This window comes from Tiliqua scincoides, chromosome 4 (genome assembly GCF_035046505.1).
Source record: "Tiliqua scincoides isolate rTilSci1 chromosome 4, rTilSci1.hap2, whole genome shotgun sequence".
Taxonomy (NCBI): Eukaryota; Metazoa; Chordata; class Lepidosauria; order Squamata; family Scincidae; genus Tiliqua; species Tiliqua scincoides.
In genome coordinates this window covers 162,621,054-162,638,839 of record NC_089824.1, presented here as the reverse complement: position 1 = coordinate 162,638,839, position 17,786 = coordinate 162,621,054, and the positions used below count along the sequence as shown (strand labels likewise).

General features: G+C 41.8%; 1 protein-coding gene across 3 annotated transcripts in view; it reads left to right on the top strand.

The window, feature by feature from the left end:
* MAST2 (microtubule associated serine/threonine kinase 2) overlaps nt 1-17,786 on the top strand; it is a 217,493-nt gene that overhangs the window by 188,841 nt on the left and 10,866 nt on the right. For 2 of the 3 annotated variants that reach the window (XM_066626695.1, XM_066626694.1), the window contains 5 exons: nt 104-226; nt 4,444-4,553; nt 9,015-9,169; nt 11,539-11,837; nt 13,348-13,563. In XM_066626695.1, the coding sequence (XP_066482792.1) occupies nt 104-226; nt 4,444-4,553; nt 9,015-9,169; nt 11,539-11,837; nt 13,348-13,563 (903 nt within the window). The remainder of the gene's footprint in view (nt 1-103; nt 227-4,443; nt 4,554-9,014; nt 9,170-11,538; nt 11,838-13,347; nt 13,564-17,786) is intronic. The other variant, XM_066626696.1, reaches the window with a different exon arrangement.

Below are 17,786 nucleotides of genomic sequence, written 5' to 3'. Positions count from 1 at the left end.
TTAGTTATGGTTTTCAGTACAGTTCTGAGGTGAGCTCTCTATCTATTGGACTGTGCTTGCTACAACAAGATTTTTAAAAATCCTCACAATTTTGTCATTTCAGGAAGTGCTTTTGAGGTAAAACAACACAGGTTCTTCAAGGACTTAGACTGGAACGGATTACTCCGGCAAAAAGCAGAATTTATTCCACAGTTAGAATCTGAAGATGATACAAGCTACTTTGACAGTAAGGAACAGAACACGTATACTTTTAAAACTTTTTTCTAAATTGTGTCAAATTTGCCTCAATAGTTCACAAACCTTTCATGAAACAGAGCCATAAACAACTTTAAACTTTACTCAGAGCCATTTTATCCATCCTCATGATTTAGAAGTCAACCACATGTGTTTTCCTTCGCGAAAAATGGCATCCTTGTGATTCACCATAGGATCCCAATGTTGTATTTTGGTGTCTGAGTTGTAGTAATAAAAGTTTACACATTTCTTCTGTATTTGTGAGTAAATTTATGGTATTTTTTCTCATCAGTTAGGTAAGATGTTTTTGACTGAAATGGATTTGAAAATATTTTGTGCATTGCAAATTGGCATAATTGAAAAAATAAGAATGTTCTTCTGTGATGAACATTCATTGTTCCTGTGCTACTGCCTGTACAGGTGTGCCCTCATATCTGCGGAGGTTTCATTCCGGAACCCACAACAGATAGCTGAAACTGCAGACACAAGGGATGCCCCGACCCTCCAGAGGCTCTTCTGATCTCTGCAGAAGCCGACCGTGTCCACCTGCAACCTCTGCAGGGCTCAGAATGGCCGTTTAGACTGGGGTGTCCAAGCTTTTTGGCAGGAGGGCCACATCGTCTCTCTGACACTGTTTTGGGGGCCAGGCAAAAAAAAAGAAAGAAATAATTTGCATTTCAAATTTGAATAAATTTACATAAATGAATATATTAGAGATTGAACTTATATGAATGAGTTAAGGTCTTGCAATTATTTGTACAAGGCTTTGTACAAAGCAAGGCTGGCCTTTCCTTCACTGCTGCTGCTGCATCACAGACATGAAACAGCAAGCAGTTGAAGAAGGCTTCATCCCACAGCTCACACAAGAGGTTGAACAGTTGCCCTCATGCTGAGAGCAGTTGCGTTGGGCCAGCAGGGGCTCCAGCAAGTCTCTGGAGGGCCAGAGGCTCATTGGAGACTGGGGACTCCCTGCGGGCCAGATTGGGAGTCCCCATGGGCCGCAAATGGCCCTCGGGACCAGGGTTTGGGCACCCCTGGTTTAGACCAAAAAAAGTCACTTCTGATTTTTCTGCAGAATGTTTTTATGTCTTTAAAAGACATTATGAGGGCCCTCAGCAGAATCTCTGGAGGCGAGGGGAGCACAGTTCTCCTTGCCTCTGGGGGATGGGGCCCCTCTGCAGATAACTGAAACTGTGGATATGGGATCCGCGGATGCAGGAGGCCTCCTATATGTCTGAATGTTGGCCCATACATTTTATCTGTTCCTTTCCTCCTGTTTGTTCCTCTGTAGTAGCAGTAAACAGTTAATAGGTTGATGTTGTATGGTTTGAACTGTTGTTCTTGGTTTTCTTGTTTTGTACTGCACTAGTTTTATTTAAAAGAGATTAAAAGGAAGGCTTAAAGAAGAAAACACCAATGAGATACAGGAGCTTGAGTAGCAGAGGGAATTGGGAAGGCTTAGTTTATGTTGAATGAAGATCACTAGTCAAAAAGGACTTGATGTTTATTGATTGAAAGTCATTTCTCACCATCTTTGGTGCAGAGAAAATAAAGGTTTTTGTCACTTGAGAACTAGTGGAGAAGGGAAGAAAAGAGAATCAGCAGAATGCTTGAAGAAAAAAGTAGGATTTACCCTGGAAGTGTATGAAGTATAACAAGCACTAGAAAGATAAAATATGTTTAAGAATATTTATTGCTGTGTGTGTGTGTGTGTGTGTACACACTGATATGTGTATGCATGTGGACACACCCATAGCAAAATAAATGAAAAGAGAGTTTCTTATGCTGAAAGGGCTTACAGTTTTTAAAAGGCAATAGAAGAAACACTGGCAAACAGCCACTGGAAAAGATATTATGCTAAGATTGAATAGAGACACTTGATCTCCCCCTGCTAAATTTAATAACAGCATTTGGAACAGTGCCTCTTTGCCAAGTTAGTAGGAGGAACAGTTGCTAGCATTGGGGGTGATTGCATTCTGTCTTCTGATTAATTTTATTTAACTGTTGGCCTCAGTTGCTTGATATATTTTATGCATTTAAAAAGTCAGAAAAAGATGGGTTTTTCTTTGAAGTTAAAAAATGAAGTTTAAAATTAAGAAATCTTGCTAATACAGCAAGGCTGCCAACAAAATATTGGGTTTCTACTTACTAACAATTATAGATGTATAGCTGATTTAAAGGACTGCCTTCTCCAATGTGACTCTGCTTCCCTGAGTAAACACGTCATTTATGGAAACTCTACATCCCTCCATTGTTGGAGACCTGGTTGGCGAGCATATAGGATAGGACATTTTCTATTGCACCAATTGCCCTGAGAAGCTAGTTTCATTCCTTTCATCCTTGGGCTATCATTTACCATGTACTCTTATGTGTGTCAACAAATTTATTCCTGAAAACCTGGGTCCACTTGTACATGGGTTAATGTAGTAAGTGATGCAGAAGCTTATAGGAGCTTCTGGGAAGCTTAGCAGCTGTCTAGTCAAGTGGGGAGTGGGTGGAATTGGGCTAAGAGGCAGGACACAGGGGGTGGAAGAGAAATTTTATTAATAATTTATAGTATTCAGAGGCAGCCATTTTAGCTTCCTCTTCAAACAGGAAGAGAAGTGAAGGCACTTAAGGTAATTGTAGTTTGTATGCTGCTATGGAAGTGCAGAACTGTACTCCTTACAAAGTCTACAACTCCCACAAGCCCCTTCAACTCCCTTCCAGTTTGGAGAAGAAGGTAAAATGCCACCTCTTTGCTGCTGCCTCAGAACAATTCCTGGTAAGTCATTTTCAAAGAATTTTATACACCCCTCAGTTTAGGAGTCTGGTTTTTAAAACACCAAGATGTAATCCTCGTTTCTATCTGAAACAAAGTCCCAGGCTACAATTAAGTACACCATTACTTAAGAATAAACCCATGGAAAGTAATAGGTCTACTTCTGAGTAAATAGGGCTGCAACTATGTGCAGCTGCACGTGGTCACAATCATTCCTTTTTGCTTGTCTCTCCACTGTGAATTGAATTGCACGCTCCCAGTTATGTGAACTAAGTTTTATGTTATATGTAGAGCCTCTGGCTTAACACACCACACACCTTAAAGAAGGATTTGATTAATGGTTCTACTGGTATGTTGTTTACAGTGCACTTATTCTGATAGTGTTTACAAAAAGGTTGTGAAAACCATAATTTAAAAAGTTAATGAATAAAAATGTATCTTATGATCTTTTACTAAATTTTTAATAAATTAGAGGCTACCCCCCTTGGCATCCTTTTCACTACTTGAAAGGCAAGTGAATCAATGAATATATATCTCTTTTCAGAGGAGCACACATGTCAAATAATTCAGTTCTTAGCAATTTTCCTGATCTGTGGTGTCAGTGGTAAAACTAACATATAAAAATAGATTGAGAAATATATGTTCAACACCACCTGTGCATGCTAGTCAATTTGAAAATTTTCCTTTGTATGCAATAGTTAAGTTCCACCTTGGCTATGAAAACTACCCATTAGGCTTTGGTAAAATGAGTAACTTTAACTTTTGAGTAAGAGAAGCTCTCACTCTTTTCAGATTCCAACAGATGCCCCTGCAGTTTGGCAAGTGTTGTAGGGGTATCCCTTTCAACCAACTCCATTGTATTTGTGTTGAAGGTATAATAGAGGACATTCTGTATTATGTGTTCCAATGTTCTGTCATCATGGATGAACTGAGTAGATTTTTGTCTTAGCTACTTTGAATGTAAATATTCTGCCAGCTGAAAACAGAGTTTTCAATATACCAACTAGGTGGTAACAAGATAAGTGGTCTCTCCAGACCTGTGATAGCAAAATGGCATCAAAATGTACTTCAGTACAGATGTAGTAGATTATAGTAAGGTTAACTAAATTTCTACTTCTGTGTTTATATATGAAGTAGTATCTTTTTTTATGGTCATGGTAGACTGACAAGAGCTGTATTTCTATCTTTTTCTGTTTGTTTTAAACGTTCAAAGATTGTACCTTTGTAATGACTTCTGGTATCTTTCTATGGTATATGGCCTGAGAAACACTTGATGATGGAGAAAATTGGCTACTCTAAGAATAAGCCAATTTTTTTTGCTGATTTTTGGTTCGTAAATATCAGGAAAGTCCTTCATCCCATTTTGAATACTTGCTCATAAGTATATCAAGCAAAAACTGCTCCCTTCCTTTATGGGATACTTCCACTCAAATCTGTTTTGTTTTCAGCTCGTTCAGAGCGGTACCAGCATTTAGATTCTGAGGAAGAGGAAGACACGAATGACGATGATCATGTGGAAATTCGGCAATTCTCTTCATGTTCACCAAGATTTAGCAAGGTATGTAGGCTGGCCAAATGAATAGAATTGAGCATATTTGTAACCAAAATGACATGAAGGGCTGTATGATCTTTAACCTGCGTGGAAGCAAGTCCTTTTAGGAGGCAACGTATATGTCCTGCAGCTATCTATGAAAGGGCTCTGTACCCAACACAGTTCTAACCGATGGGATTGAAGCAACATCACAGTAGTAATCTATTAATTATTTTTTGAGAAACAAAGTTGTAAAATAGAGATTATGAGACCCTTATGGCTGTAGTTCACATGTAGTCACAAGGCAGGGCAAAGCCTGGGCCAAGGCTCGATTGCTTCCCTCCTTGCTTGTTTTGGTTGTCAGTGGCACTGGCAGCTGTAGCAGCAAGCAGCTAACTCTTTGACAGCCTTCCTGCCTGTGCTACACTCTTGGCCCAATAAGTTGTTAAGCATTATTTAAACTGTTCTTGCAACTTAAATTAGAAGCAACTCTCCTGCTATCAGTGAAGCCATTGTTATCACAACATGTGCAAGCTCAAAGAGTGCTATCAATATTCTGCATCCTTAAAATATATCCTGCTTTACAGAACAAATGGGAAGAACTTGCAAACCCTGGAGTTATACTCTTGGCTGAACGAGTTGTTGGGCATTATTTAAATTTAAGTAGCAACAGCAGTTTAAATAATGCCCAAGAACTTGATGGGACACTCAGAGAGTTTTCACAAATTCATGGGCCTTTTTTCCCCCCACTGGCCATGAATGATAATCAGCTTTTGCTGTCTTGCCTCTGTGCTATAGCATACAAGTATTCTCTCACAAAGAGAAATACTTAGCTTCTCATTCTTATTAGGATACAAATGTACCAAGATCCCTTGTGAAATTGATTTTCATTTCAGTAGGTTCTGGTACTAATCTTCATATCTATCTTCTAGATCAGGGGTGTCCAAGCTTTTTGGCAGGAGGGCCACATCATCTCTCTAACACAGTATTGGGGGCCGGAGAAAAAAAGAATTAATTTACATTTAAAATTTGAATAAATTTACATTATTTTGCATAAATGAATATACAGGTCCAACCTTGTTATACACTGATTTTTATACATGGGTGTATCTCAACACGAGTGGCCACTGCAAATGAGAAGGAATGTGCTGATCCCTGGAGAAGGGGGAAAAATCCTTTAAAATCACAGTTTAAAAAACTGTTTTTCTTACTGTTTTTTTGAGACAGTCATGCAAGTGATCATTCCATTCTTCAACTGAGCCAGGCAAAGGCCGGGGGTCCATTTCTAATTGCTGACTGCCTCTCTACGACAGTAAGAAAAGCTGTTTTAAACCGCAGTTGTAAAGGGACGCACTTTTTAATTTTTTAAAACTACTTTTATTTAACACATTTTATGGTATCAGCAGGAGTCCCAGAATCAAACCCCTGCAGATGTCGAGGCACAACCTTATTCCATTAGGAGCAACAGAGGGGCAAGAAACCTGGAAGTGGGTCTTTAAATCTATTTTTCCACTGTTTTTTATCCATGGATTTTTTTTATCCACTAGGGCAGTGTTTCTCAATCTGTGGGTCAGGACCCACTAGGTGGGTCGTGAGCCAATTTCAGGTGGGTCCCCATTCATTGCAGTATTTTATTTTTAATATATTAAACTTGATGCTACCATGGTATGTGACTACATTTGGGAAAATGTTACAGACCTGTACTTTTAACAAGCTGCTATGTATATTCTTTTAACAGTGATAGTCAGTGGGACTTTCTCCTGGGTAAGTGTGGGTAGGATTGCAGCCCAGGATTGTTAAAAATTTTCCTGCGTGATGATGTTCTTTCCGGTCATGACATCACTTCTGGTGGGTCCTGACAAATTCTCACTCTAAAAAGTGGTCCCAGTGCTAAGTGTGAGAACCGCAGCACTAGGGTTCTGGAATGGAACCCCAGTGGATAACGAGGGATGACCTGTATTAGAGATGGAACTTATATGAATGAATGAAGGTCTTGTGATAGCTCAAGGCCTTCAAAAGACCATATGTGAAACAGCAAGCAGCAGAGGGAGCCCCCGCAGCTCGTTTGAGAGTCGAGCCTCATGCTAAGTGCCCCGCGTCAGACCAGCACAGGCTCTAGCAAGTCTTCTGGAAGGCTAGAAGCTCATTGGAGACTGGGGATTCTCTGCCGGCCAGATTGGGGGTCCCCAAGGGCCACAATTGGCCCCCAGGCCAGGGTTTGGGCACCCCTGTTCTAGATGCCGGGTTCCTCCTTTTTGCAAAATTCTTCTTTCTCCCCTCTCCTGTTACCAAACAAATAAATTAGTATCAGTTGTCAGTTGGCAAATATGCATAAAATCAGCGAAATATAAGGAAATGTGTGATAATGAGGGGGTAGAGGTCACTTCTCACAATATTGGACATTGTGACATACATTGTAAGAAAATTAGTACCTCTTTAAAAAGGTACTAACTTCTATCTGAAGTAGCCTGAAAGTGGTGTAGTGGCGTATCCCATATACATGGAGGTTCCGTTCCAGAAACCCATGCAGATATGTGAATCCACGGATAAAAGGGGGACACCTCCTCCCACCCTAAAGCTCTGGTCCCTTCACCTCTGGAAGATCTTCTGAGCCCAGCAAAGGCCATATGTATCTTCAAAAAAAAAAACCCAAAAAAACAGAAGTGACCTTTTTCACCTCCTACAGTCTTTGTAGCCCAGCAAAGACTGTGGATGGATGCATGTGGCTTCTGCTGGACTCAAGAAGACCCTCTGTAGGCAAGGGTAGTAGAGCTCCCCAAGCCTCTGGAGGGGGTGGGTATGGGTGGGACTCAGTCCCAATCCATGCTTAACTGAAACTGCGATGTGATATCCATGGATATGGCCCCCTTCTATTGATATTCTGGACCAGATGTGAATTTTATTAGCCCTGGTGAGCTAGTTTTTGTTGAGCTAGTGATGAGAGACTTCAACCTAATCCCCTATACCAGTGTTTCCTGTGCTTTTTAGCAGCAGGACCCACTTTAAAAAAATCTATTGAGACACATTAGACAAAAAAAGAGATCTAGAAAGAAATATTATTATTATTATTATTATTATTACTACTACTACTACTACTACTACTACTACTACTACTACTACTACTACTAATTGGGATCCTGTGCTTCCAAGACTGCTAGTGGTCTTACATACAGTATGTGTGTATAGATGTTAGCTAGACTCTCTGTAGAGATGGAGTTCAAGGACTGTTCCCCAAAACCTTTACAGTCTTCCAGGGTACCAGGAAGGCTGAAGTGGAAAGCAACTGGCTCTTCCTCTTCCAGGCCAGACAAAGGCTGAAACTGGATTGAGACATGATCTATGGCATGCCAATTACTAGAGAAAATGGGAAAATGTGACATTTTAATTGGGGGTAGGAAGTTAAAATGGGGCAAGGGTGCTTGCAATGATTTTTTAATGTTTCAAAAACCCGCCAAAAATTGCCTCATGATCCACTGGTGGGTCCCGACTCACAATTTGGGAAACACTCCTCTAGATAGCCCCAATTTTGCTGTTATTTATCCCTCAAATGCTTCCTTTGACATTGATTGGAGCTTTTTTCCAAGTTAATTGCAACCAGGTAGACCCAATCTTAAGGGAATAGAGTTGAACCTCTGTTCCCCACCCTGCCACAGTTCTGATCCAGTTGCTATTCAATAAAGAGAGAGTGTGTGCTCTTCAAAACTGCTAATACTTTGTGTTGTGGTGTTTGGACCTTGGTCATGGGCATGAAATGAGGTGCAAAATGAACCACCTCCATACACACTTTGGGAGGACTTACACACTCAGTTCTGCAAAACTGAGCTGGTTGCAAGCGAACATGCATTTGTAGTAAGGGTGGCATGAAAGACTCATTATATTTTGAAAATCTTGTTTGACAATTCAGCCAGATAATTTATTAATAGGTATCCTGTTGATGTTGTGAATTTTTAATGATGTTGTTTTCATCAGTCTCATATGCAAATCAGGTTCTCGGTTGAGTTCAGTCTTATAAACATGGATTTCTTTTTTCTCCCTCCTGTTCACTGTTCAATGATTTAAAATGTCATTGTAAAACAGTTGTTGAGGCTGTTGATTGACTAAGCAAATTAGTCAGTAGGGGGTAGGATTTCTTTAAAAAAAACTTTGGATTGACTGAGTTGATTTTTAGAAATAGATAATCCCACTGCTTGACACTGGCACCTTACCCTCAGTATTAAAATAGCAAAGTCTTATTTTCTAAAATTTCTGCTGCTGTTGTTTTTAATATAATCTGTAAACAAGAGCCTTACCAATGTCAGCACAACAGAATGCATTGTTTTAATGCAAATAACCACCTTATTTTTCTTGCCTGGAGGCTGCAACAGCTAATGAAAGAATTTTGCCAAGTACAGCACTTCAGTGGTGTTAAGTAGAGAAATGCTACGTGATTTAAAGAAATATGCAAAATTATCTTCCACAAGCTAATAAAGAATTGGACCATACTTGTAGGTGTACAGCAGCATGGAACGTCTTTCCATCCATGAAGAAAGGAAAACACCACCACCCACAAAACGTAGCCTGAGTGAAGAAAAGGATGATAGACTAGATAGCCTTGGTGGCCTGAAGAGTCGAGATCGCAGTTGGGTGATTGGGTCTCCTGAAATGTGAGCTCATCATACTTTCTAAATAAGATGTTATCAGCTTGGGCCAGTGCTGGTCTCCCACGCACTACCCCAGAGATGGCTGTTGTAAACATGCTGTAAGGCATGTTGCAGTGGTCAGAAAGAAGGAGGCGCTGGTGGGTGCTGGGCTTCCATGCTGGTTGGAGGAGCCCCAGGAGCCATTGCTGGTAAGTTCTCCACCAAGTAGCAGGAAGGTATTCTGGTGTAGTGAAAGAGCAGGGGAAGGCAGAGAGGGGGTGAAAATAGGCAGAAGGAGGGTGGTTCAGGCTCAGGGACATGGATGGCAAAGGAGGCATCTACCGGATCCTAATCACATCCTTAGCCTGAAAGCACTACATGGGGCTACTCATTTCTGTGCCAGCATTTGAACTGGTCCAGATTCGAGTAGCCCAACTGGGCAAACTGGGGCTTTACACGTTATAAGGGAACTCATGCTACCTTACCTCGAGGAGACCTCCAGCTACCACTCTGCCCCCACAGGGTACAGCAACAGCTGTTTCAGCGCCCCTGTATCATGTCACAGGCAGCCCCATTAGGATTGGGCTTTACGTTTTTCACTACTCTTCCTGTGTCTGTTGGGTAGAAAATGCTTTTGGGGAAGAGGAAAAGTTAGTGGATGAACATCAACCATGTCTTGATATTTTTAATCATGATGTGAAGCATTCCCAGATATATATTGACTTACAATGAATACAGCTCAGAGGTTTTGCAAAACTACCTTGTTGGAAGTGTTTTCAGAGAAGAGTTGAACAGCCCAATCCTGAGCTGCCCGGAGTGCGGGGCTGCCATGGTGCCAAAAATGGTGGCCGTGGCATCCAATGTGCCCCAGGAAGCCACCGCCTCCTTGGGAGAAGGGGACTTTTGTCCTCTTCCCCTTGTGAGGAAAGTAACCCTGCAATGGGGCTACTTGATTCTGTGCCTACTACCAAGAAGGTGTAGAGTAACAGAGTTCCATAGTTCTGTATCCATTCTGCTTAAATCCTGTTCAAGTTAGTACTTTCAGTGGATGAACTTTGAATTGCAGGCCTAATAAACATAGTTGCCCTGCATATGTATCAAAGCAAGAATAAAATAACTTGACCTTCAGACCTACCAAAATAATCAATTTGTCTTAATGGAATAATGAGTGGAAAATGACATGGAAACTTTCGAATGCATCTGTTGTGGCTGTTCAGCATAACTTTTTGTATGATGTATAATAGAAAAATAATGGGTAATAGAAAAAACAAGTGCTTCACTTGGACTTTCCAATGGTGTTATGTATTTTAGGGGTTCTTTGTTGTCATAGTGCCCAGGGGTATGGACTAATAAGTCCCTGCTTCAAAATTTGCTTTAGTTGTAAATAAGCTGGGTGACTCTTAGGCAAGTAAAACTTCCTAAGCTTCACTGTTCATAATACTGACCTAATTTATAGGACTTCTATAAAAATTACTGAGATAAAATATGTGACACCTCAAGAGCGCTGTATGAATGGTGATGCGAGTGCTCCAGTATAAAATGTTTCCTGAAATGCAGCATTCGCTTATAGTTCAGCTTTCATGCATTGAAATACATGGGGGAAACAAAGGTAGTGAGGGATATGTGTGGAGGTGGATCCTAAATCATAGGAGATCAAGAGTTTTGTAAAAATTTTAATACCTCTTCCAGGTTAGCTAACTAAGCAGAGAAAGATCAAAGCTGTTATACAAGAGGTCTTCTGATCTCTTTAAACCAGCCAATTTCATTTCTGTCTTAACCCAATGACATTTTGGTCAGTGGGCAAAAACACACAGTTACCTTGCCCTCTTTGCAAGCGGCTTCTGAATTCTAGTAGCATGAAACCTAGCCTGAATCTGAATTTCTGTTCTGCTCCCCCACCAGGGCCAGGCCATCCATGGTGCCAACTGAGGCAGTCATCTCAGGTGGCAGATTGGAGGGAGGCACCCACTCACTCACCGCCAGGTCTCCTCTTTCTCCTCCCCCCACTCCCTGTATTTGAAAAAGCAGAAAGGAATTGGAGAGAAAAGGAAGTTCAGAGGAGAGTACTGGGATAGAGCATATCCACCACCTTCCTCTCCTCTACACTTCCTTTCCATCCCTTTCTTTTCCAGTCCAGAAAGCAGGAAGAGCAGAGGCTGACACATCACCATTTTTTATTTTTTTTGGGGGGGGGGCAGCATTTAAGATACCAACTCAGTTGTCAGGAGGCGCTGCCCAGCCACTTCTTTCCTCTTCCCATGCTGCAAATAGATTGCCCATTCTTGCCTTCAACTGTATTGTGCCTGTGCATTGCTAACAATTGTTAGCATCTTGAAATGACAAACTTTATTGCAGAATAAATTGATGGCAATGTGTTATGTTCTTCCCCTTAGACTACGTAAACATCTCTCAGTATCTGAATCCTCTCATACGGAGAGTGACTCCAGCCCACCACTGACTGTTCGTCGGCGTTGTTCTGGGCTCCTCGACATGCCCCGTTTTGCCATTTCAGCTGAGGAAGAAGGAAAAAAGAAACAGCTGGATGGGACCTTGCTGCCTGTGGCACAGCCACGGGAAGGGCTTCCTCTGCCAATCCCCGAACAGCCCGTGGAGCGAGAACTGAAACTGGATGATGATGGGTTAAAAACGCCCTCTTCAACAGTCAGTAATGTCAGCAGTTCAACACTGACAGGTACATACCCATGGGGATGGAAACATTGTCTCCACTGAGTGCACTAAGATAATATTAGACTTTATTTGACCAGTTCTCTGTAATCTGAGTGATGCAGTTGTCATTATGAATAACTTGTCCAGTTTGGAATAATGTGCATTGGATTTTGCACACATAAACCATATTCACATGCTACAGCCAAACACAGATGTCCAATGATCTGTGAAACAGGAGAGGCACCCAAAATGGTCTGGCAGGAAGTCGTCATCTTGCTCACCTGTCTGTCAGGGTCTTGGGGGGGGGGAATACCCCCTAGGTAGCTACCCCACTGCCACCAGTCCAAGAACTAGGATCACTAGAGGGATTCCCTAGGCTGTATCCCCCTTCCTTATGACATAAACTATTTAATGGGTCCTCTTTAGTTCCTCTCTCTATAAAGGAAGAGAGTAATGGTTCCCAGATACCTCAATAAGACCAAAACAAAAAGGAGTAAGGAACACAGAGTTTATTAAGATCATTAACAAAAAAAGGTTTTAACATAATCCAAATATGCAGTTGGCTAAAGCACTACAATAAGAGGAGGCTCCCAAACCTACAGGACTCCCCCGCAAAGGCAGAACCCTTTTTGTGGACTTCCTGAAAACAGCTACAAAGGAAAGATAAAAAACCTAACATAATCTAACTCTTTAGTCAGAAATAATTTACTTACAATACCTCTCACTCACAATACTAGACTCTCCTTCAGATCTCATCCACTAGGGAGGCAGCAAAGTTCCCTTCTCTAAAGGTTTTCATCCTCTCTTTACTAATGAACCCAAACTTTCTTACCTGAATCTTACCCAAGGAGTCCCAGCTATCCTAACATTATTGCAAGGTTAGTAAAAACCTACATGAAACAGTTTCTTGACACTGCCAAACCTAATTAGAAGATTGTCCATACCAGCCTACTGCTTACCACATTGGAGTTGCACAGTTTTATGGGCCAATGATAGATTTTGTGCTGCAGCTATAAAAAGCTGGTTTGGCTTTCTGTTGTGCCTATTTTAAAAATACCAAATATTACTTCATAATGCCAGTTTATATTGCAGAACATCTTGACAGGAAGCAGGGGACAGCTGTAGTCTTCAAGACAACAGCTTTTGTTGATAGTGAAATTAATTAGTACTTTTCTTAGACTGCACCTTGTTAGATTCTTTAAATCATACACCAACCCCCGTCCTAACCCCCCCAGTCTCAGACTTGTACAACTTTCAACACTATAGCAGACTTATCTTTTAAAAAAACTTGAAGAAAGCTTTTCTTTGGCTTAATTATATGTTTTTATAGCAAAAGGAAAACTGGTAATTTTGTTGAGATAACACCCCTGCTTAAATGTATCTGTAAATAAGGCTTCAGGGCCTGGGTCTGCTTCTGAGGAAAGTTCATGGTTGGACTGTGTGTAAACATGACTTTGATTTCAAATATGTGCCTGCAGGGGAACAGACTGTTAGAAATTCCCTATGGTTCTAATCTATTTTAATTGAAAATGTAGCTGGAAGCCCTGCAGAATTTTCTGATCAGCGCAATCGCAGTAATAGCAATGAGGGCCCAGAATTTACTACTCCCAAAGCCATAAGTGACTTGGCAGTGCGGCGAGCCCGACATCGGTTACTCTCTGGGGAGTCCGGAGAAAAACGGACCTCACGGCCTGTCAATAAAGTGATCAAGTCAGCATCAGCCACAGCCCTCTCTCTCCTAATTCCTTCAGGTGAGATACAACAATAAAAAGTATTTGGCTGACTTTCTAAAACCAGAGGGCCTTTAAATACTGGTCATACTTAGAGGTGTTTGAAAATGATGTTATTTATTTTACCCAGAAGTAAACTCATTGTGAGATTTAGGCTGTAATCTTATCTTATCTTACTCACCGGAAACAAGCATCTCTAATCATATTTAAACTTTTCATTTATTTTATTGTCTGTGCCAAGAACAATATCTCCCTGTGAGAAAGGTGAGAATTAGTCATTTGTGGCTCAATATTTTTGTGAGGACTATGATTTTGTTGTGATCTTTTTATAATTACCACCATGAACAATAGTATTTGAAATCTTAAAGTGTGTTTTGTTTGAATTTTCTCTATGGGCTATGTAGATGTTAATGCAGCTCTGTGTTAGAATTACACACGTGAGAAAATAAATGTGACTTGCTGATGACCAGCCATCTACTACTCCAGTACTATGTTTCTAGAGTTTTATGCACTGTCAAGATGGTGCGTGAATGTTGTTGCACAGTGTTACTCAACCAGTGGTGTGGGTACTAGTGGTGGTACTTCAGGTGGTGTCTGGTGGTACTTGTGGGAACCCTGGACCCCTGCCGCCTGGCAGCAAGACCAAGAACGTGGCACAACAAACAGGAGGCTCAGCAGGCAACAGTGGCATAGCTAAGGAGGTGCAGGGGGTAGCAGTTGCACCGGGCATCAAGCTTTAGGGGGGCAACAAGCTGAGCTTGACAGTAGTGACCAAAATTGTGATAATCTTGGTATGTATGAATAATACCATCATGTTATATATAATTGGAAAGGTAGTGCGGGGTGCAGCAGGGTTCAATTCTGTCCCCCATGCTATTTAATATCTACATGAAACCACTGGGAGAGGTCATCCGGGGGTTTGGAGTGGGGTGTCATCAATATGCTGATGACACCAGCTCTATCTCTCCTTTCCTCCAGACTCCAGGGTGGCGGTTGAGGGCCTGGAGCGCTGTCTGGAAGCAGTGAGGATCTGGATGGGGGCTAACAAGCTGAAATTAAATCCGGATAAGACAGAGGCTCTCCTGGTTTGGAAATCCTCGATGCAGGTGCTGGATTATCGGCTTGCACTGAATGGGGTTGCACTCCCTCTGAAGGAGCAGGTCCGCAGCTTGGGGGTCCACCTGGACTCGCAGCTGCTCCTGGACTCCCAGGCGGCGGCTGTGGCCAGGGGGGCCTTCGCGCAGCTTCGGCTAGTGCGCCAGCTGTGGCCATACTTGGATCGTGCAGACCTGGCCACGGTGATCCATGCTATGGTGACATTGAGGTTAGATTATTGTAACGCGCTTTATGTGGGGCTGCCCCTGAAGACGGTTCGGAAACTGCAATTAGTGCAGAATGTGGCAGCCCGTGTGGTCACTGGAGCTAGGCGGTTTGACTCTGTCAGTCCACTTCTCCGGGGGCTACATTGGCTGCCCATTCGTTTCCGGGCCCAATTCAAGGTGCTGGTCTTGACCTTTAAAGCCCTATACTGCTCTGGGCCAGGCTATCTTAGAGATCGCCTACTCCCATACAATCCGGCTCGTCCTCTCAGGTCATCAGAGAAGGCCTTTTTGCATGTGCCGCCGCCTAAAGAGGTACGTGGGGCGGCGGCAAGAAATAGGGCCTTCTCAGTAGTGGCACCAACATTGTGGAACTCCCTTCCCCTTGACTTGAGAATGGCTCCCTCCCTCGAGACCTTTCGGCGAGGCCTGAAGACCTTGTTGTTTACACAAGCCTTCTGACTCTATGGCCTTTTTAACATCTTTTATACATCTTTTAGTTTCTTACAGGCGTGATTCCTCCTTGAACTGCTGTTTTATGCTCTTTTTATTCTGACTTTTATCTGATTACTCTTTTTATGGTTTCTCTTAATGTGTTTTTAATGTTTTTATCTGTTAAATTATGTTTTAATCTGTTGTTTTTTGTTTGTTTTTTTAATATGTTGTAAGCCGCCGTTCCTTTGGGGAGAAGGGCGGGATAAAAATAAAGTTTTTATTGTTATTGTTATTTAATGCAGAGTGCAGTGAAACAAACTGCACTGGAATTCTATCAAAAGTTATGCCCAATTAACCAGAAAATGAAAACACAACTGACTTGTGGAACAAAAAGTGGATTTGCTTAACTCCAAAATCACCTATACGACTGATGGTTCTGAGTGCCAATGAGATGTTGTTATGATACAGCATGGAACCGATAACTTTTATTTATTTATTAAATTTGATTTTATCATACAGGGGCTACAAAATCTTGTTTGACCCTGGGTAGCAGATAGTTGCCTTAGCTATTCCACTGACTGGGGGAGAAGGTGGGTTCCCCCCAATTTTCACATTTTAAAAAGTCTGGTTGTGACATCACTTCTGGTTGTGACATCACTTTGTGAGCTTGGCACATTGTGAGCTTGGCACCGGGCTACGTGATCATTAGCTACGCCACTGGCAGGCAGTGCTTCAAAGCATGCTTTCCTGTGCTCAAAGAGACCTCACGTTCACCCTGAGCCTCTTATTGGTGTTGGTTGTGTCACATCTGGCGTCCCAACCCAGAAGTAACAGACGATGATGTCATTACTGCCAGTGGTACTTCAAATAGGTGAACCGTGTGAAGAGGTACGATGTAAGACAAATGTTAAGAAACACTGTTATAGCAGTAAAAGGGGTAACCTGATAACCTGACTTTTGAAACACTAATATGAAAAATAGATATTTCAGTTGCCATGCATCAGCATGTGTCTCTAGGCAGAACTGCTTTACTTACAACTTCTCCTAGTTGTTTCCCAAAAGCTCTGCACAGTTTGTTATTAGCTGCAGTGGTCACTGAAGGGGCAAAGTGTTTATGGCCTCTACGTGGGTTGCCAAGAAATAGGATAAATTAGTTTTGTACTTTCTTCCACTTTTACTACCATAATAAACACTGGATCGAACTAGTGGCTACCTAGTCCTGTGTATTCTCTTTCCCACTGTGGGTAGGTGCAAGCATAATATTCTCCAGTCTTGTAAAGATAGCATTTTCCGTCATAGTCCCCATTTGGTACTTAGAAGTATGCTGTCTCTGAACATGGAAGTCTGATTAACTTAAACTAATTACATGGACCATGGAAGTTTAATTAGCTAATTTCCTATCAATTGTCATTGGTAGGTATCCTCCATGAATTTACCTAATCACTTGTGAAAGTCATATTTACTGGAGGATTTCACAATGCTGAGTTCTACAAGTTAATTATTTTGCTGTCTGAACAAGTACTTTCTCTTGTTCGTTCTGAACCTGCTGTCCATCAGGTTCATGGCATGTTCCTGAGTTTGATCATGTCCTGCCTAACTGTTGAGATTTCTCTTTTCACTCTCTCTTTAAACTCTTGTCAACTTCAGCAGTGTCCAAAGTAAAACTCTTATGCCAAGTACAGGTGGAACCTTGGTATCTGCGTGTGTTCTGTTCTAGAACCCCACTCCCTGTAGGTACTGAAATCAGTGGATACTGGGGGCAGGGGCAAATTTAAAAGGGTTTAAAAAAACAAAACATGCCAAAATTGGGTTTCCTATCTTTGAGTGATAAAATTGCTCTATTTCCAAGCCACCACAGCTACTTTTAGAGCTGAAAAACCCACTTCTGGGTCACCCAGGGGTTCCTTGCTCCTCCCAGGTTTGCCCCAGACTGCATCGCAGTCCATTCTCGGGTGAGGCTGGGAGGAGCCAGTAACCTCAGCTTGATCCAGAAATGGGTCAACTCTAAAAATAGTGCTGGAGACTTAGAAATGGCATGATTTTGCTACATGAAGATAGGGAAACCAATTTTGTTGTGCTTCTTAAAAGCCCTTTAAATTTGCCCCCCCCCCTCGGTATCTGCTGGTATCTGCAGCAAGTTAAAGCCACTGATGCCAGACTTGTGAATACCATGGGTCCCCTGTAGTATGAAATAATTTATATAAATGAAGGCTTTTCTTTTCTGCTACATCAAAAAAAATTGAGTTTTCTGCTATGAACTTAAGATCCCTTTTTGGGTAATCCCAAATAGGTTAAGTCCCATTAATACTTTTATTAGTAGGGATTGTTTATCTGGCAGCCCAATCCTAACTAGTGCTGTTGCAGCCAAGTCACATGGCCTGTGATGCATCTAGCACTAGTTGGGAGCTTGCTGGAGATCTCCTGGGGTAAGGGGATATTTTCCATTTTTCCCTACGTAACACCCCAGCCAATTCTATGGGACTGTTCAGA